Source organism: Monodelphis domestica, chromosome 3 (genome assembly GCF_027887165.1).
Source record: "Monodelphis domestica isolate mMonDom1 chromosome 3, mMonDom1.pri, whole genome shotgun sequence".
Classification (NCBI taxonomy): Eukaryota; Metazoa; Chordata; class Mammalia; order Didelphimorphia; family Didelphidae; genus Monodelphis; species Monodelphis domestica.
In genome coordinates this window covers 64,737,020-64,757,646 of record NC_077229.1, presented here as the reverse complement: position 1 = coordinate 64,757,646, position 20,627 = coordinate 64,737,020, and the positions used below count along the sequence as shown (strand labels likewise).

The following is a 20,627-nucleotide window of genomic DNA, read 5'->3' as shown; positions in this document are numbered from 1 at the left end:
CTCCACCTCCACTCTCTTCTATCTCCTCTCTCCCATGCTACCTTCCTTAGCCCTGTGTATTCAAGCTTGCTCTAGCCAGGTACACAGAAGTTCCCTTCTCTCCTTTTGTTTCCAGCTCAAGGTATTGTTTCGAAGGAGCAGGCTTGGATCTCAGTATTATGGATGCAGTGGGATCTCACTGAGGTGAGAATAATGCAAGACATTAGCTCAGATATTAGGGATCAGTACATTCCCATTTCATTCAGATGATGCCCAGGCTGTTTCTTCTTCTGCTTCCCAATAGCAATTCCTTCTTTCCCAAGTTGTAATGAATAAAATCCCCCAACCAAGAAGCCATTAAAATATTCTAGGTTCCTTCTACCCTTTCCCAGGTGGAGAAATATTCTTTCCCCATTACTCTTTCCAAAGATAAGTTAGCATCTGTTTTCACTTTATAACTCCACATGAATGGAATAACATAGGAGGCACCAAGTGAGTGCTTAGAAAATGATGAATTACTAACATGTCAACATTAACTTTCTTTAGAATCATAGGATTATAGATTAAAAGCTGGAAGGGACAGTAGGAGTCATCTGGACCATTCTTTTCATTTACAGATGAAAAAATGAAGACCCAAGCAGATCCCAATAACTGTTCCCAGGTCAAAGATAGTCAGAATTTGAGCACGCTTGCCCTTTGATTTTAAATTCAATGTTCTTTCCACTATTATAAAGAAACTACTGAAAATAATCAGACCCCATTGACACTTGTAAACATGTAAATAAGTGACATAAATAAGTGACTTTACAGAGCACTGCTAATTCCATTGTAGTGGATAAAGTGCTAAGTGTGGAATCAGAAAGAACAGAGTTCAAATTTTCTCTCAGACACTTAGCAGATGTGTGACCCTGTGCAAGTCACATAAACTGTCTTAGCCTCAATCTCTTTCCTCTACAAAATGAGAAGGCTGTATGTGATGGCTCCCAATGTCCTTTTCAACTCTAAATCTACAATCATCTCTAAACCTTTATTCCAAATCAGCCACTTCTCTCAAGAGTGTTCTCTGAATAACTAAATTTCAGAAACTAAACCAGTGGTGTCAAACTCAAAAAGAAACTGAGATGACCACGAAATTATACATCAGGGTCCCAATAGCCTGCATTATGACTCAGAAAACCATATACATTTATACATTGCTTTTTTAAATTAATAAACTAACACATTAACACATTAAAATCAGATTGGAACTATCCTTATTCTGACTCATGTGACTCCCAGGAAGGGCTATATTTGAAACCACTTGTCTGAAACATTAATTTCCAGGTCTCTGAAGAACAACATAGCAACTGCAGTGAATGTACTTTGCATTTTTAAGAAGGACTCCTCCAAGCCTGTAGTGAACAAAAAGAAGGTTTACTGGGAGCTGACTGAACAGCTCTACAGAAGAAATCTAAAACACCTGGTTATAGAGAATGATAGCCTCTTTGTGAATGGTAAATAGCTTGACTTTTGGGACATGTGCCTCTCTTTCTCTGGGTGGTTCCCTTTCCAAAAAACAACACACCTGCCCCAAATTCTTCTTTCCTTTTGGGTCTCCTTTGTTTTCATGGTTTCTCTCTCACTCCTGGGAGCACTGGCCCTCAAAGTGGTGACAAACGATGAAGAAATGGGGAATTCACTACTCAAGATCAGAAGAGACTGGATTGTTCTTAGGCTCCTTCAACCAACAAGTATGCCATGAATTCCTTCCTCTTGAATGCTGAAGCACCATTTTCCCTATGGGCCCCAACAACAACTCCTCTCCATTACTCCTTTCTTTGCCCACAAATAGATACCCTACTCAAATTCTCTCCTTTCTTTCTCTCTCTCTCTCTCTCTCTCTCTCCTTTTATATTTCTTCTTTCTTCTCTCCCTCTCTTTTCTCTTTCTTTTTTGTCTTCTCATTTCTTTATCTTTCCCAAAATCTTGTCTTCACATCTCTTCTGTCCTATTCTCTTTTTTCTTCTCCTATTCTCTTCTCTTCGCTCCTTTCATCTACTAGTTCTTGCCTTTTCCTTCCCTGCCCTCACCTTCTCTCCAACACTTGTTCCCTCTGAATTTATTTCTTTCTTCTTTTCTTTTCCCTTCTCCAACTAGGGTATCACTATAAGCTGCCAGGAATCAGATCCACAAAGAGTGAGTTTTAGATTTCTTTATTCTCTATTTAATGGGACACTACAATGAAAAAAAAAATTTGTTTATCTTCTTGGAAGGGAGCAATGTAGGGCAGAGGAATAAAAGTGGTGATAGGGGCTCAGAATGAGATATGCTATTAGATATGGCTAAAGTTGAAACTTCATTTACTCATTTCTCTATTTTGTTTTTGCTATAACTAGTTCAAAGGGGGAAATTATCCAATGGGATTGGAAAAACAGGCTATCCCTATCTCCTTCATGTTCAAGATTAAGAGTCAGAACTTGTGGTCTTTGTAATCTGATACATTGAGGGGATCTCCCAACATTCCAGAGAGACTTGTGCCTCTCCCCTATATTCTTCATTCACCAAAGTTGCCCAATAGTTTTCATTAATAATGTTTTTATCCTCTGCTCTTTCAATAACTACACTCTCCCTAAACATGTGTCTTGCTCAGTCATCATGATCTTCAGGCATTTCAGGTAGGAATAAGCTAATGCTTAACTTCTCTTCTGGTTTTTCTCCCCTGGAGAGGTTTAATTAAACCTAATATATAAAATAGGAAATGGAGATGGCAGGAGAGACATATGCCCAGGTGTCATGTATGACAAAGAATGAAATGATCCCTTCTTAACAAGGTCCATATATTCTAACAAGGCTAACAATTACAGAGATGAATATGTGTTGAATATAAACTAAAAATACTATTAACAAGGTGTAGGTATGGAGGAAGAGTGTAGGGAATCATGAAAGGTTTCATGTAGAAGGTGGTACTGGAGCTGAGTCTTGAACCAAAGTGGGGAGGAAGGGGGTTGTCTGAGTTGGAGGGGTGGAAGGAGGCCATTCCAGGTACAGAAGACAGCTTGTGCAATTTCATAGCTATGGGAGATGAAGTTTCCCAAAGCCACAAAATGGAGAAAGTCAAATTAGAATTTGACTTTCTCAAACCAAACTGCAGTTAAAAAGAGAGTAGGAAGAAGGGAAGTGGAAGCCCTTTTATAGATAGCCTTCTCAAAAATTTCAGTGACAAAAGGGAAGAGAGATAGGAGATGATAGCTATCAGGGACAGGTGGATAAAATGAAGGCTCTTTTTCATATGGGGTTGAAGGAAAGCTGCCAGTAGATAAGGAGAGTTTGGAAACAAAATTAAAGAATGGGAATACTAGAGAGATTCTCTGCTGGATGAAGGATGAAGTAAAGAAGGTACATATTTTGGCATTTTCTTTAGAATATAAGGGGACAACATATTGTCCTTTCTACCCCCATTCCTGTGGCTGACATATATGTTCTCATTTATTCTTCTAGTGCCTGTCACCCTTATACCAGACCATGGAGCATCAGAAGACATTGAATCACTGACTAGTGGTCTCTTGATTCGTGAATCCACTCTATGTGCTATAGGTAAGAAAATATTTTTCCTTTCTCTTATACTGGTATTTATCTTTGCTTGGGCACTTGTTTTCAATTTTGAGATATGGAATTGTCTTCATAATCTGAGACCAGGACAATCACTGATGGGGGAGTTTGTCATTAGGTTGTAAGACTTGACAATTTCATCCCATTACTCTCTACCCTGAAGTATGTTGTGATACCAGCCTTTGGATGAAGAGCTCAGGGGGGATTTTTTCTATTTCTTTTGTTCCTTTGTGTGTATGCATATAATAGCCCATTGATATTCTTGGACCATTTCTCAACTGTAGAATAGCTCTTTTAAAAATTTTGTTAATTTATAAAATGTATAAATTTATAATATATATAAATATTATATATGACATATAAAATGTATACTTTTCCCCTCCAATGTAAAAACACTTTCTTTGTACCTTATGTGAAAAATCTCCCCCATTCTAACTCTTCCATCCCTCTTCTTCCAGTGCATACCTCTTTATTGAAGTGGGACATTTCACAAATGAGTTCAAACACCTAGAATTTCAATTATTGGAACCATAATTTGTTAATAAAAGAGAGAAATAAAGGATCTACCAGCTGGGGCAGAGTTCCCTAGTGGAAAACTGCCTTGGTTTGACATTAAAGACAAAATTATATACATTGCAGAATTCTTATCTAAGAAACAAACTCTTAACACAGGAATGCAGAACCCAAGATGGGGGGGAACAATTCTTAGATTTACAATGGGGATGTTAACCAGGGAGTGTTTATCTTCACTTAGTCAAATGTTAGTCCAGGCGCCCTTTGCTATTCCTAAAATTCCTCTTTTGTCTCTTACCACCCAGAAAGCATTTTGTTATCTGCCCTAACATCTTTTTCTTCTGGAGGGTATGTAAAACCAGGTCTGTCCCCTTAAAATGCAGATGGGTATTTTTTTCCATCTTTGGTCTTTCTGGGGTTACTTCATTATCATCCCTTCATTCTTTTTTAGGAATCATTCCAATCTCATAGCCTGATACCTATGTCCTCTTATACATAAACTGTTGTTAACTGCCTTAATAATCATAAAGTTCTTAAGACTTAGCTATGTCATCTTCCCATATAGGAATATAAACAATTTAAGTTCATTGAATTGTTTTTGATTACTTTTTAATGCTTATTGTTTTCTGCTTTGAGGCTTCTTTTTGAGATGTCAGATTTTCTATGCAATTCAGGTCTCTCCATGAGAAATGCTTGTTTGTTTTAGGTTGTAAAACCTAGCTCCTTTGCCTTCCAGAATATCATATTCCAAACTGGTCACCCCTTGAACTTGGAAGCCATACTTTGTATGATCTTGACTGTGTCCATGATATTGGAGTTGTTTCTTTCTGACTCCTTGAAGTGTTTCCTCTGACTATAATATTCCTGAGAATTTCCATTTTTAAATCCCTTTCAGGGGGAGATCAGTGAATTCTTTCAATTCCTTAGATAACAAGGCATCTTTCCTTGATAATTTCTTCAAAGATTATGCTCTTGCACTTTCTTTGACCATGGCTTTCAGGTAATCCAATAATTCTTAGATCATCTCTTCATATCTATTTTCTAGGTCAGTTGTTTCTCCAGTGAAATATTTCACATTTTTCCTAACTTTTCATTCCCTCACCTTTGTTGTATTGTTTCTTGATGTCTTAAGAAATCATTAGCTTATAGCTGAACAATTCTGATTTTGAAAGAATCATTTTCATCAGTGAGATTTTGTACCTCTTTAGTCATTTGCCCAATTCAGTTTTTTAAAGAATTCTTTTTTTTGTGAATTATTGTTCATCATTTTATGTCAGTCCTTCTTATTAAGGAGTACATCAGGAAATTTGTAGGTTTCTTTTATATTTCACCAATTTTGTTTTTAATATGTTATTTCCTTCAATATTTTTGGCTCCTTTTGCCAAGGTGTTAATTCTCTTTTCACAGATTTCTTCTCCAGTTTTTCCTCTATATATCTTACCTCTATCTTTCACTCTTCCAGAAATTCCAGAATTGGGTTTAGGACAAATTAGTAGCGATTTTCATTATGTTTTCTTTGAGGGTTTCACATTGTTGTCTTCTTCTGAGATTATTCTTGGTTTTCCCTGCCAATATAATAGCTTTTCATGATCAAATTCATTTTTGTTGTTTGCTAATTTTTCCAGCCCATTTCTTGATTTTGAACTTCATATAAAAATGAAGCTTTGCTCAATGGAGGGAGGAAAGTCCTGGCCTCAAGCTGTTGTTCTTTTCAGAGCTGGTTCTATAGTGCTGTTAATTTTTTGTTTGTTTGTTTCCAAAGTAGTATGATTCTGCAATAGGTTTGGTCATGGCTTTCCAAGCCTGCACTCTGAACTTTACCCAGGAAGAGGCTCAAGAGGCTCCTGGTCCACTTCAGCTGCAAGAACTAGCCTTCTTCTTTCCTTTGGAACTGGAGAAGGGCTCCAGATCCCTTGTGAAGGACTAGTAGAACTGTTTTCTACCTTGGAACCTGTGATGCAGAACAGAATATGGACAATAGAGTTGTCAGTCAGTGCTATCCATACCCACTGCCATCAAGGGGGGGTGGGGTAGGGAGCCTCTTAATTTCTTTCGGGCAGATGACTGACCCCTTTACCAACAGTTGCTACTTGTCTGTGTGTTAGGGACAGATCTGCCCCACACCCACTGAGTCACAGGTTTCTCCTGCTAACTTCTTAAGTTTTCTTAGGAAACCGACATGTCTCACTTTGCCTTTTTGTTGACTCTGCAAGTGGAAAATTTGATTGGAGTTGTTATTTTAAAATGTTTGGATGGGAATATTAGGAGATTTCAGCTGGGTAGCCACCACTAATCCTGTTCACATAATTCTTTTTGTGATGTATGGATTCAGAAATATTTTATAATTCTTTATTTATTTAGATTGGATTCCTTTTCCTATCTCTTCCTGCTTGATCTTGGTTGCTAATAGACAAAACTTGAGGAATGTTCTGTTTTTTCCATCATATCATCTGCAAATACAAATAATTTTCCCCCCTTACTACACTCCTTTTTTAATTTCTTTTTTTATTACTATAGCTTCCATTTTTAGTTTTATTTCTACAATTACTGGTGATAATGGTTGTTCTTATTTTTCTCCCAATTTAATTGGACAGACCTTTAAAATTACTATGTTATATATGTTTGTGGCTGACTGTTGGTCTTTGCTAAATACTACTTACCATATGGAGAAAAATATCTATTCATTCTGAAGTTTTTAAACATAATTTTAAACACAGATGGTATTTCCTGCCAAAGTGTTTACTGCATTTATTATAATAAGATTTATTATTTTTTTAACCTGATGGCAATATGTTTATAGTTTTCCTGGTACAGAACCAAGCTCCCATTCATGGAATACAGTCCAGCAACAGTGGAAAATCTTTTAAACAAAGTGACTATTGTTTAGCTAATGTTTTATAATTTTTAATCATTATTCATTAGGGATAGTATGGACTTTAATTTTGTTTTCCTTCTTTAGTCTTTCCCTATCTATCTATATAGTCTAGGCATCTAGACTATATAATAGCAATAATTTTAATAGAATTATTTATTTTTGATAATAGTTCATGTAAGATTGGGACTGATATTTCTTTGAATGTTTGATAGAATTCACTTTTAATTTTACCACTAGAAACAATATAAAATTGTTGAGAGAATAGCAGGAATGGTTTCACAGAAGAGATGGCATTAAAACTGATATTTTTTTAAAAATTGGGTGAATTTAATCATTTCACAGTGGAGGGTACAAATATTCCATTCAGAGAATACAGTGTGAGCAAGACATATAGAAAGAAAAATTCTGGATACACATGAAGTGTGAAGAGGATTCCAGTTGTCAGAGTGTATATGGAAGGGAGTCATATCAGTTAAAATTGGCTAGACCCAAGCTTTCTGTGGTTTAACAACAATGTCTTAATGAATGCTTATTGAATTGAATTACATAGAGCCTTGAATGATAAACCCAGTTTCTTTGTATTTATTTTGCATACAATTTGTATTTAACTCCATTGAGCCTTGAAAAAATTAGAATTTTGCAGGATTCTTTTCTGCCACATGAGAATTGAACAACATTATAACTTTTTAATCCCTTCCAATTTTCTGTTGCTTGAGAAAGGGGGAGGGAAAAAGGAATATGTCATCTATTAAATAAGGAACATGTAGGTGGAATTTATTATTCCTCATAATTTGAGTATTCTAGAAGAAGAATATACATATATGGAGGAAGGAGTTGGAAGAACAGGCATCACTTGAAACTTACTCTTATCTGAATGGACAAAGGAGGACTGAATACATATTCCCATACATACCTTTGACAGAATTAGATGTGGAAATGTAGAATACTCAGAAGGGAAATAGGGGGAGATAGACAAAAGAGATAGGAAGACATAAAAATTATAGAACGGGTGAGGGTCTAGTCGAGGAGGGGAAGTCAAAAGCAAAACAAAACTACTTCCTTGGAAGGATATATCAATTAACATTAAATTGTACTGATTCCTCCCTCATTCATGTAGTGTAGAAGTCAAGTAGGAACCCCTTCATTGCTAAGCTAATGGAAAATGGACCATAGTCCAAAACATCCTGTAACTCAATTATCCACCCTTCTGATCACAGGGCTCAGTGCAGAAAGCAAGGGCAGGATAAGGACCAGAGCTGGAAAAGTAAAGACCACTACAACTTGTAGCCCTGCAGTAAGAACACACTCTGTTCTGGCAACAATAACAACCCCAACCACTCCCTCTGGTACTTCGTTTTTGGAAAGAATCACTGTGCCTGCTTCCTCTGCCTTGCCAGAGACAATGGTAGCACCAGCTGCCTGGTCTGGAGTGATCAGCCCATCTAAAACTGTGTTCGTTGCTGAAATATCTACCCCACCTGTGGCTGGGACAGGAGGAGGGAACTCCATAGGTGTTCCTTCAAACCCTGCTATCCATGACACCACAGCATCAACCACAACCTTCCCCTTGACCAATGTGCTCCCAGCAGGGTCTACAAGCACTTCAGCCACAAGTCTTTCCAGTGTCAGTAGAGAAGATCCAAAGCCAATGACCTCTCTGGACACAGTGAATTCAGAGACCACAGCAATGACTACTGCAAAGAAAGGGCTGGCCCTGACTGACTCCACAGCCACAATGGACAACAGCAGAGGATCTGAGACTGTGGTTCTGTCCACAAGTGATTTGCCTACCACCTCAGCCTCCCCTCTCATTATCACAAATAAAGTATCCACCGGGACCACCATGACAACTATTGCAGACACTGGTAAGAACAGTTCCTTCATTATCTTCCCTGCTGGAACATGGAGTTGTATTTTATTGAAATATAGGAAGGAAACAGTCATCATAGTTATAGATTCCAAGTCTGACATATCCATGGAGGCAGTTAGGCTTATCTTTTATCCCTTAATGACTCATGAAGGGTGTGTGATACAGTAGAAAGAGCATGCATTCATGTCAGAGGACCTGGGTGCAAATCCTAGATCTGTTATTTTCTGCCCATATGCAAAAGTTTGATCAGAAAAGATTGATAATAAGGATGGAGCTTTTGAGGGATGGAGAAGATAAGCCTTTGTTTGGAATTGTGACTACACACCCATTTGGCAGTTGTAGACAAAAACACCTCCTAGTACTTTGTGGATAGGATTGAGAAACATGTCCAGGGCTACAGTTACTATCAACCCATTCATACCTGCACTGGACAGATCAACAATAGCTAACACATATCATGCCTAGTCTATAGCTAACAAATATAAGGCCTACAATATTAATAGGATAGTACTAAGAAAGACCCATTTGGAGGTTCTACCAAGAAAACTCAGAAGGTGTTCAAGCCAGGATTCAAATTGTAGGTCTTCTGACTCTTGTCTAAAGTTCTTTCTATTGGACCATGGTGAACACTCTTTAAGCAGACATGGTGGGGGAAGAGAGAACCCTATATCAATGGAATGGTTGGCTAACTAATGGGTCCATAGTTGCAAAGCAAATAGATGGTTAGATGACCCAAGCTTTTATGATGTCGGCCCTATGCAAGGCTGAGGGGGTGAGGTTGCAAAAATGAACAGCTCCCTCCAGAGATCAGGATGTAGTTTTTTCCTCCTCCAACCACATGATTCAGTGACTGATCCAAGCAGAGCATGTGTCACCCACACCACATCTATATCCAATAGATTGTACCCTTTCCTGTAATTTTCATATATGGATGTGTTCAATAGTTTTCATTCAGTTCGTTGTGGTTTTCCTTTCTGTTCTCATTTTCTCAAGCACCATCTCTGTCTCCATCACTTTCCTTTAGCACTACAGTGTAAGAACTCCTCGGTGCCTTTCATTCCTTCCTATCCACAGCCTTGAAAATAGGAGTTGCAGAGTGAGGCATGAGATTCCCAATGCTATGAACTTTAAGTATTTACTTTCTCTGACCTCCTTACCCTTCCAATATATTGGTGTTCTCCCCTACTCCCACCACATGATTCTTTATGACATATAAATTTACCCCACTTTGTCTCTTTTCTCATTTCTCTTAGTATTCGCATCTTCTTTTTAAACTCTAGTTTAACTCATATATATGTCTTGGCATTTGATCCTATACAGCTTGTCACTGTTCTTTCAATGTATAATTCCTCTACCTACTCAGGTGATAATAAAAATTTTAAAGAGTTATCAATATCCTCTTTTCTTATAGGGATACAAATCATTTTAACTTATTGGGTGTCTTTAAAAAATTTTGTTTTTGGTTTTATCCCCTTTCTTAATTATGTTTTGGTAATTCTCTTGAATTCTGTGTTTGGGCTTCAAATTTTCTGTGCAAGTCTAGTCTATCCTATATGAATGCTTGAAAGTCTTGTATTTTATTAAAGAACCATATTTTCCCCTGCCAGAACATAGTCAGTTTTTCGGGATAGTTGATTCTTGCTTGTAGATCTAGTTCCCTTACTTTCCTGAATATCATATTCCATGCCTTCCAGGCCTTCAGTGTAGATGCAGGCAGATGCTGTGTTATCCTAACTGTGGTTCCATGGTATCTGAATGACTTCTTTTTAGCAGCTTGTAATATTTCTTCTTTGGTCTGGTAGTTTTTTTAATTTGATTACAACATTCTGTGGTGTTTTCAGTTGAAGAGTGAGTACAGGGGGTGGTCTATGGATTCTTTCAGTCTCTACTTTTCCCTCTTGCTCTATAATGTTGGGGCAGTTTACTTGAATAATTTCCTGTAGAATGATGTCCAGGATTTTTCTTTTGTCATGATCTTCCTGTCTAGTCCAGTGATTCTTAAGTTGTCTCTTCTGGATCTGTTTTTCAGATCTCCTGTTTTGTGGATGAGGTGTTTCATATTTTCTTCCATTTTAAAATTCTTTTGATTTTGTTTTATAGCTTCCTGCTGCCTTGTGAAGTCATTTCCTTCTAGTTGTTGCATTCTAATTTCTAAAGACTGAATTTCATCTCTGGCTTTTTGGTCAACCTTCTCCTTCTGATCTTTCAGCTCCTTTGCCTCATTTTCAAGCTGGTTAATTTTGGCATTTAAGACACTATATTCTGTTTCCAGATGACTTATTTGGCTTTTTAAGTTCTTTACTCAGTTTGTCATCAGTGTCTCTTAATTGTTTTTTGAATTGGTTTTTGAGTTCTTCCAAAGTCTATGTCCAGGCTGCTGGAGTTTCTGTGTTTTTGCTTCATGTTCCTTGATCCTCCTCTGATCCATTTGCTCTTTGTTCATTGCTAGATAGAAGCTGTCGATTGTAATTTCTTTTTTTCTTTTTCTCCTGTTTACTCATATTTTTCCCCTTTTTCCCCATGCACTCCATAATTGCCTATAGTCCTATCCCTCTCATTATTTGCTGACTCTGAGATTTTTGACTGTTCTGGCCTGAAGGGACTTCTCGGCTCTGCTGATTGACTAGGTTAGAATGATAGTGTTGATAAGTCCTGAGGTCAGATCTTCCCTAACTGGCAGAAGAAGTTGAAAAGGAGCTGGACTTCTCACTTTCCCATGTAGTTTGTTGCAGCTTTTGCCCTTAAAGCTTATACCTCAAGGCTCACAGATTAGTCTGTAGGGGAAGGTGTGTTGGAGCTTGAGATTCCCTGCCCTTTGAAGGCTTCTCATCTGCCCCATTGATAAGATTGAGCCAGGGCAGAGTTGATCTGCCAAAGTGGGTGTGCCCTGAGGCAAAAACCTCAAGAAGGGAGGATGGGCAAGATATGGAATATTTAGTCTGTGAATAGGCTACTGCTCTGCTCTTCTCCAGCTTCCTCTATGACACCTGTGTTCAACACCCTGAGCCTTGTGCCAGTTAGGAATCCCCTCTGGACTCTAGAGCCCTTGCCAGCCTAGAAATTCCAGGCACTGCTAGAGTCTCTGCACTGTAGGTGAAGGAAGGGTCCTGGGACCTTCCTTCTTCCTTCCCTTTGAACCCATGTGTTCTAGAGTTCAGGCTTTTTTGTAGGGCATACCTTTTAAGTTGAGTCCTGCAGGAGCATTCCCTAGCCCTGTCCTGTTGTTACATTTGGTTTTCAGTCCCCTCGAAGAATTGTGTTTTTGATTTGGTGAGGAAAAGTTCTTGGAGGTTTGAACTTTTGCTTTCTCTGAACCACCATCTTGACTCCACTTCCTAGATTTGTTGTCTTTTTCTGAGTTTGTGTTTTAGTTTTCTCTGTCACAAAAATAGCTTCCTATATTGACTTTGTTTTCTGTTGTTTGCTCATTTCCAGCCCTTAACTTTTAATTTTAAAGAAGATAATTAAAATTGGATCTCTACCTGTGGTTAATGGAGCTCTGTTCTAAGTTTCAGGTTCTTTGTGCAGCTGCCTTTCAGAGCTAACTCTGGGGATCAATCTGCTTTCAGTCCTTCAAATGTGGTATCATGCAAGCAAAGGTGTTTTCAACAGCTTCCTGGTCTATACTCTGGTTTGTGAGTAACCCCAGCCATCTTTTCCTACTTGGAACTGTGACCAGGGAGAGTCTACTGCACCCCTGAGGCTATAAGCACTGTTATCTTCTAGCACTCCTCTCCCTTGGGATCTGTTTCTGAATACAAACAATGCAACAGGAGATTTGCCTTCACAGTCAGAAAAGGGATCCCTGTAATCTCCTTCTGAGAAACTGTAAAAATTAAAATTATATCTTAAATAATTTAAAAAATTACATTTGAGGAGTTTTATTAAATGATCATTAGAAATCAAGGAATGAAGAGGCTAGAAAATAAAAACCACCTGCCCATGACTAGTTAGCCATTTTCAAAATTCCCACTCACCAAGATCACTGCTGGATGCATGTAAAAAGAGGAGGCAGACCCTCAGAGTGCACTCATATTTTTCTCTGTCTACAGGAAGTACCTAATGACAAGAAATCAGTGGCCTCTTGGAATATGTAGTTCTTTTTTTAGGGTAACTGGTTTTTAATTATACACACACACACACACACCCCCCGACAACTGAGGAAGCCTAGTCTCTCTGATATGTCTTGTAAACATATCAACTTTAAAATTACAACAATTTGAGGATAAGAGGAAAAGAGAACAAAACCAATAATTGCTACGATCATTGACAAAAAGCCAGTTGGGGGCAGTCCCCTTTGGCATAAGAATATGCATACAAAATAATTGCTTTCATCCCCCCATACCCCAAAGTTCACTCTGGATCTTCTTGTGCAGCATGTGGTCTGTGGAGGCATCTTCATGGTGCCTTCTCCAAACCTTTCAATTTCTGGGTTTGGAGAGATAGCATGTTTCTTATTCTAAAATTACTCTCAAAAAGAATTTAAACTTTGCAATTTAGAATAATTATCCATGCCCTCCTGAAGAGGGTGTTGAAAAACACAGGAATTCCTTAGGAATTCGTGCCTGTGTTATGAGGTGTATGAATCAATTGGCAAGAGAAGTAAAAAAAATATAAATAAAAGAGAAAATAATTTGTGGATGAAGTATACTATCAAAGTCTTATGTGTAAAAAATTTAAGTAAAAGAAAATAAACCTATAAATGGGTCCTTGTATCAGGGCTCAATTAAAGTGATTTCTATGCCACAAGTCTGTAGGACAAAACGCAATAATATTTCACTTACCCATTTGCAGCCAAAACTGCAAGAAGTTGCCATAGTATGAAAAAGAAAAAGAGGACTGATAGAGAAGTGTCATTCCTGGTCTGATTTTACCTTCATTCTCAAATATAGGGGAGACAGAATGGTCAGTTCTTAGGTACTTTCATATATTTTTCTCTAGGGATATGGTTCTCAAGGAGTCCTGCATCTTAACATATATCAAGCACCACAACCTTGAGTCTCACACTAGGTTCAAGTCCTTGAGCTCTTTGCACAGAATGTCATCAATCTATGTATGACTGGTTTGATCTCTTGTTGACCATGTGCTGCATGTCACTCTATAATGGCTCTTAGTTCCCTTCTCCTAGAATCAGAAAAAATCTTTAAACAAAGTCCCATGTATTTTTTAAGCAATCATTAACATAATTTTTATAGTAAAAAGCATTTTGGGTATGCATTGACATCAAAACAAATGTATTTTTAAATTTATATTACTGTAAAATTTAAAAAAAAAGTTAAAGAAAATATTATCAATACTGGTGACAATGTGCTTCAATTACAAAAAGGACAGAAAAAAATTTAAAAACCTGAAATAGTATATTGCATATACAAGCAAAAACAATAATAAAAAAGTTTGATAAATAAAAATATATAGCTTATAATCATGGACACACTGTGTCAGCTAAGGAAGGGTAGAGTACAAAGGTTTTTCACCCAAAAAAATAAAATCCATTTCCTCTTCAAACTGGCCATGATCCACTGTGAGTGCAAGCAAATTATTTTCACAAAGTAACAGTTTTTATAAAGAACAGTAGTTCAGAATGTAATGTACATTTGAAAGGTATCAAAGTCCCCAAAGTTATACTAGCCCATTTAATGACAATAGCAAACAAATCCACTATCATATTTTACATGTGTCTGCTGTATGATTTTTAAAGCTAATTGGATACTTGTCACAAGTTTTTCAGGTATGTAACAATTTTCAAGCTTGTTTGAGGTGTTTTAAACATCTATGACTGCCGTCATTACAAAAATGTGACAGAGGGGACGAGAAAAATAAAATGTCTGTACTGTTTTTATATTGGGTATAAAAAAGTCACCAAGAATCTATAAAATCATTCTGGTGAAAAAGTACAGTGAGCTGAGATATTAAAAATGAGAGTTGCCCCTCTTTTGGAAGCCATCCAGAGGTACCATGCCCTGGGATCTACTTCCCAGCTCCTTTGCTATGAGACTATAATGTCCCATTGGGAGGTGGGAATTTTAATTTCATTTCACTTCAGCTACTAAAATGAACCTTACTTCTTGTTACAAATAACTAAGAGGCAGGCAAAATTATCAGAGTTGAGAAAAAATCTAAAATTCATGTTTGAAGACCCCTTAAAATCAATTTGAGGTATTTAGCTCATTACATTGTCCAAAGGCTATTATACAATTATAGCCAGGTTTTGATGAAGTCCATCCATCCTCTATGTGACAATTTACAAAGCCAATATAGGAAAAAAATTATTCAGTAATATTTGTTCAGTACAGATATAGGGGAAAGGTATCAGAAAATTACAGTAGATAAAACCCAGTACATTATAATGATTCAGTGTAACAGAATAGTATTGAATACATTAATATATGGAATTAAAATCACAAAATTAAATCTTAAACAAAACAATCAGAAAGTACAATAAGATACAAAGACTTTCATTTAAAAAATGCAGTCTGCAAATGCTTAAAATTTTAATCTCCAATCTCTTTAAAGTTCCTTCTTCTTTCCATTCAGATCCCTTTTGCCAGTACTGTGGAATCTCCCATAGCTAGTGAGAACATGGGTTTTAGGAATCTCAAACTGGGCAGGCCCAAATGGCAAAAAGTTGCAGGGAGATGAACATCTCCCCCGAATTTCAGGGTAAGATAAGTAAAAGAATCAGTGCACTCATGAATGATAGTAGCTGTTTAAAATAGGCAATGCACTGCTCTTTCATAGAGTACGCCATGCTTGTAATCAACTTCCTATTTGGAAGAGTAACTTCCTTCTTTCCTTCCCTTCCCCCCGGGTACCCTGCTACATGGAGACTAATTATTGTTTAAGGGAAGAACACCCCAGTTCTTACCAGTTGGCTTGTGTTTCTGAAGACACAATGGCAGCTACAAGCAGCCTGGGACCTGGGGGCTGGGGCTTGGGTTGGATGAGGGATATGGGTCAAGAAGGTCAGGAGTGGATGGCTGGGACAACCCAGGAGGCAGGATTGGGCAGAAATAGCCAGAGTTAGGAGTAAGAGTAGAAGCAAGCCACTGGGATTTAACAGCAGGAATGAGTAGAATCAGGAGAAACAACTTAATATCTTCTCTGCCAAGAGTCCCCAACTAAAAAATAGCCCTACCAGTAGGCAGAGAAAGCAACCAAACAAAAAGTTGAAAAAGAAAAAGGCAGCAGCTCCAAAGAGAGTTCAAGGTCTCTCAGTGTTTGAGAGGGTGGGGTGGTCTAAAGGCCTTGGTCTTGAGAAACATTAATTTAAAAAAGTGATCTAGGCTATCTATCTTTAAAAATTGAGTTTTTATCATCCCATCTGGTCATAAACTGTAAAAATTAAAATTATATCTTAAATAATAAAAAATATTATATTTTAGGCAGTTTATTAAATAATCATTAGAAATCAAGGAATACAGAGGATACAAAATTAAAACCATGAGTGTCATTTTCAAAATCCTCACTCACCACCATCACCACTTGCTGCATGCCAAAAGAGGAGGCAGAGCTTCAATGCCCACTCATTTTATTCTCTTGTCTACAGGAAGTACATAATGACAGGAAATCAGTGCGCTCTCAGGATATGTAGTTCTTTTTTTGGATAACAGATTTTCAATTATACCCGACTGTCTGATCCCTCTCCCCCTTATTGTCTGGGGATAAATACTGCAGAAGCCTTTGCTGTTCCTTCATTTCTGGACAAGGCCTCTTAGCTTGTTGGGGTCTGACTTGGTGCACTGTTCTCTACTTCCACTTTCACTCCTGTATATACCATCTGTCCTGTTGGCCTTCTAAGTTCATTTGTGCTGGGAAATTATGTTTGTCTTTTTGTGTATGTTATACAGCTCCAGAATTCATGTTTAAGGAATTATATTAGGTTTTTGGATGGTAACTTGGTAAAGATCAGATGAGGGATCCATATCTTCTCCACCACCTTGGCTCTGTCCTTGCTTTTATTCTTATACATTTTAATTCTTGGAAATAGGAAATGAGACCTTTATCAGAAGAATTTGAAGCAAAGATTTTTTTTCTCTCCAATTACCTGATTTCTTCCTCATTTTAGCTACATTGGTTTTGAAATGGTGAAAAATCTATTTAATTTTATATTAACAACATTTTCCATTTTATCTTTTCTCCTATCTATTCTTCATGTGAAAATGAACCATCCTCCTGTCCATTAATATGAAAGAAAAATTTTCCTGAAAACTCTCATTTGTTTTATACCACCTTTTGCATATAACTCATGAACTCATTTGGAGTTTACTGTGTTATATCATGCAAGATATTGGCCCATCCCTAATTTATGCCATATTAATTTTCATTATTCCCAGCCATTTTTGCCAAGTAATGAGTTCTTCTCTTTGAAACTGGATTAATCTCCTCATTTTACAAGTGAGGAAACTAAGGCAAAATCATAGGACATGGCAGGGTCATGATTTTAACCCAGGTCTTCTGACTCCAAGTCCATAATTTTTAATCCTGCCAGAAAAATGTGTATGGCTAGAGAAATCCTCAGAGTTTCCTTAGTAGTTTCATTCTTCTGAGTATTCCTCTGCGGAAAGACTAGAACAGTGCCACATGGAATAATAGTCATGATCATGATATGGTCATCACAATAACTGGCATTTAGATAGAACTTGAAGGTTTACAAAGCATTTTCTCTCATTTGAATAACATTTGTAAGGCTCAGACAATGTGTGGTATCTTTCCTTCTGTACAGCAGCAGGGAGCTCCTACTCCAAGATTTTCACCCTCAACTTTACCATCACCAACCTGTTTTACACAACAAAGATGGGCCACAGAGACTCCGGAACATTTAAAGCTGCTGAGAATGTCATCAAAGTACTGGTGAGTCTCCATTTTTCCCTTCTCCTGCCACACACACTACCTTCTCTCTCCCATGCTGCCTCCCTTAGCCCTGAGTATCCAGGCTTGTTCTAGCCAGGTACTCAGAAGTTCCTTTCTCACCTTTTATTTTTAGCTCAAGTCTGTGTTTGCAATGACCAACCTTGGCTCTCACTATTCTGGATGCAGTGTGATCTTGCTGAGGTGAGAATCCTGCAAGATGTCAGCTCAAATAGCAAAGACCACCCTTTCCCATTTGACTCAGGTTTTGCCCAGGCTGCTGCTGCTTCTCCTTCCCAATGGCAATTCCTTCTTACCCAAGCTATAATGGATAAAATCCCCTAATAAACAAGCCATAAGAAATATTCTGGGTTTCCTTGTACCCTTTCCCTTGTGGAGAAAAACTTCTTTCCCCATAAAACTTCCAAAGACAAGGTTGTAACTCAACTCACTTTAACTTTATAACTCCATGTAAAAGGAATAACATAGAAGGGCACCAAATGAGTGCTTAGAAATTGATTGATTCAACCATATCAGCATTGATTTTCTCTAGAATCACAGGATTATATAGTAAAAGCTGGAAGGGACCTTAGAGGTGATCTGGACCATTCTCTTCATTTTCAGATGAAAAATGAAGACCCAAGGATATTTCAGTAACTTTTCTAATGTCAAAGATATTGTCCGATTCAGAATTTGAACACAGGCCCTTTGACTTTGAGTTCAATAATCTTTCTACTACTCTAAAGAAACTACTGAAGAAAATCAGACCCCATACACACTTGTAAACATAAAAATGACTAAATATACAGAGCACAGCCAACTCCAGTGTGGTAGGATTTAGGAAGGACAGAGTTCAAATTCTCTCTCAGACACATACCAACTTTGTGGCCTTGTGCAAGTCACATGACCTGCCTTAGCCTCACTTTCATTCCTCTGTAAAATGAGGGGACTGAATTTGATAGCTTCCAGTGTCCTTTTCAACTCTAAATCTACAATCCTCTCTAAACCTTTGTTCCAAGTGGTGTACTTCTCTCAAGAACGTCTTCTGAATAATGCAATTTCAGAAACGAATCCAGTGGTGTGTGTCAAGGAAGTTCATTCCCTCCTCCTCCTTGAGTACTTTGTGTCCATCAGCATTCCTCACATAACACAGTTATGCCAGGTTTTTCATCTGTGTATGTGCTGTATGTCAATAAAAGTCAAGGCTTTAGGTTTTGGGAGTAGAGAACCAAGAAGGTGATGGGGAAGAGAGCAGGCAAGGAAGGGGGAAGAGGAAGAGACTTGCAGGCTAGGTATCTCGTGGTCAGGTTACTTAGAGGAATGATGAGATTTAAAACTATAATTTTCTACCCTTTCTTTTTTTTTAAACCCTTACCTTCCATCTTAGGATCAATACTAGGTATTGTTTCTAAGGCAAAAGAGCAGTAAGGGCTAGGCAATGGGGGTTAAGTGACTCACCCAGGTTCCCACAGCTGGGAAGTGTCTGAGGCCAGATTTGAACCTAGGATTTTCTGTCTCTAGGCCTGGCTCTCATTGTCTACCCTTTCTAATAAACTTTGTAAAATATATGTCTGGGTAGAAATATTAATTCAATTCTTATAGGTGTCAAACTCAAAAGAAAATGAAGCCACTAAATTATACATCAGGGTCCCTAAGGCCTGCATATTGACTCAGAAAACTATACACATTTATGTAATACTTTTTAAATTAAACTAACACATTAAAATCAGAGGGCAACTATGATTTCTTCAGAAATGACACTTTAATTTGATTCATATGACCCATAGGAAGGGTTCTGTTTAACACCTCTTATCTGAAACATCAATTTCCAGGCCTCTGAAGAATGGGACAGCAACAGGAGTGGATGTTCTGTGTACTTGTCAGGAAGATTCCTCCAACCCTGTTCTGGACAAAGAGAAGGTTTACTGGGAGCTTAGTGAACAAATATATAGAAGAAATCTAAGACACCTGCTTATAGAGAGAGACAGCCTCTTTGTGGATGGTAAATAGCTTGACTTGGGGCATATGCCTCTCTGTCTCTGGGTGGTTCCCTTTCTAGAAAACAACCCACCTGCCCCCAATTCTTCTATCCCTTTGAACCTCCTTTGTTTCCTTGGTTTCTTTATCTCTCACTCCTGGGATCACTGACCCTCAAAGTGGTGACAAACTGAACACATGGGGAGCTCACTTCTCAAGATTGGAAGAGGCTATGCTCCTTCTATTAAGAATTGTGGCATGAATCCCTTACTCTTAAATGGTGAAGGACCATTCTCCCAACCCTATAGGTGCCAAACCATCTCCTCTCCATTCCTCCATTAACCTTTTGTCCACATAGAGATACCCTACTGAAAGATTTGTGTGTTCTCTCTCTCCCTCTCTTCTCTCTCTCTCTCTCCCTCTCTCCTCTCTCTCTCTCTCTTTCTCTCTCTCTCTATGCCCCCCCTCTCTCCTTATTGTCCTTCCTTCTCTTCATCCTCCCTCTTTTCTCTTTTTTGTCTTCTTTTTTCCCGTTCTGCACCTCTTGTCTTCACATCTCTTCTGACTTATTCTTTTTTTCTATGCCATTTTCCTCTCCTCCCTCTATTCATCAACTCTTCATTGCCTCTTCTTCCTGCTTTCATCTTCTCTCCAAAACTTATTCCTTCTGAATTTTTTTCTTTTCTTCTTTTCTTTTCTCCTCTCCAACTACAGGGTATAATCATAAGATACCAGGCATCAGATCCACAAACAGTGAGTTTTTAATTTCTTAATTTCTCTATTTTGGGGGAGATTACAATGGAAAAATTTTTAACCTTTTTTGGGAGGGAGGGGTATAGGACAGAGGAGAAAAAGTGAGTTTGGGGGCTCAGAATGAGGAATGCTGTTAGAAATGGCCAACATAGAAATAACCATCTTTACTCATTTGCCTCTGTTGAGTTTTGTTTTTATTTCTGTTTTTGCTACTCAAAACATATC

The 20,627-nt window shown here is 37.9% G+C and overlaps 1 protein-coding gene across 5 annotated transcripts in view; it reads left to right on the top strand.

The window, feature by feature from the left end:
- LOC103093577 (mucin-16-like) overlaps positions 1-20,627 on the top strand; it is a 93,699-nt gene that overhangs the window by 31,332 nt on the left and 41,740 nt on the right. For 4 of the 5 annotated variants that reach the window (XM_056820570.1, XM_056820568.1, XM_056820572.1 and 1 more), the window contains exons 5-13: positions 116-183; positions 1,303-1,472; positions 2,116-2,154; positions 3,457-3,552; positions 8,173-8,820; positions 17,548-17,675; positions 17,809-17,876; positions 19,505-19,674; positions 20,364-20,402. In XM_056820570.1, the coding sequence (XP_056676548.1) occupies positions 116-183; positions 1,303-1,472; positions 2,116-2,154; positions 3,457-3,552; positions 8,173-8,820; positions 17,548-17,675; positions 17,809-17,876; positions 19,505-19,674; positions 20,364-20,402 (1,426 nt within the window). The remainder of the gene's footprint in view (positions 1-115; positions 184-1,302; positions 1,473-2,115; positions 2,155-3,456; positions 3,553-8,172; positions 8,821-17,547; positions 17,676-17,808; positions 17,877-19,504; positions 19,675-20,363; positions 20,403-20,627) is intronic. The other variant, XM_056820569.1, reaches the window with a different exon arrangement.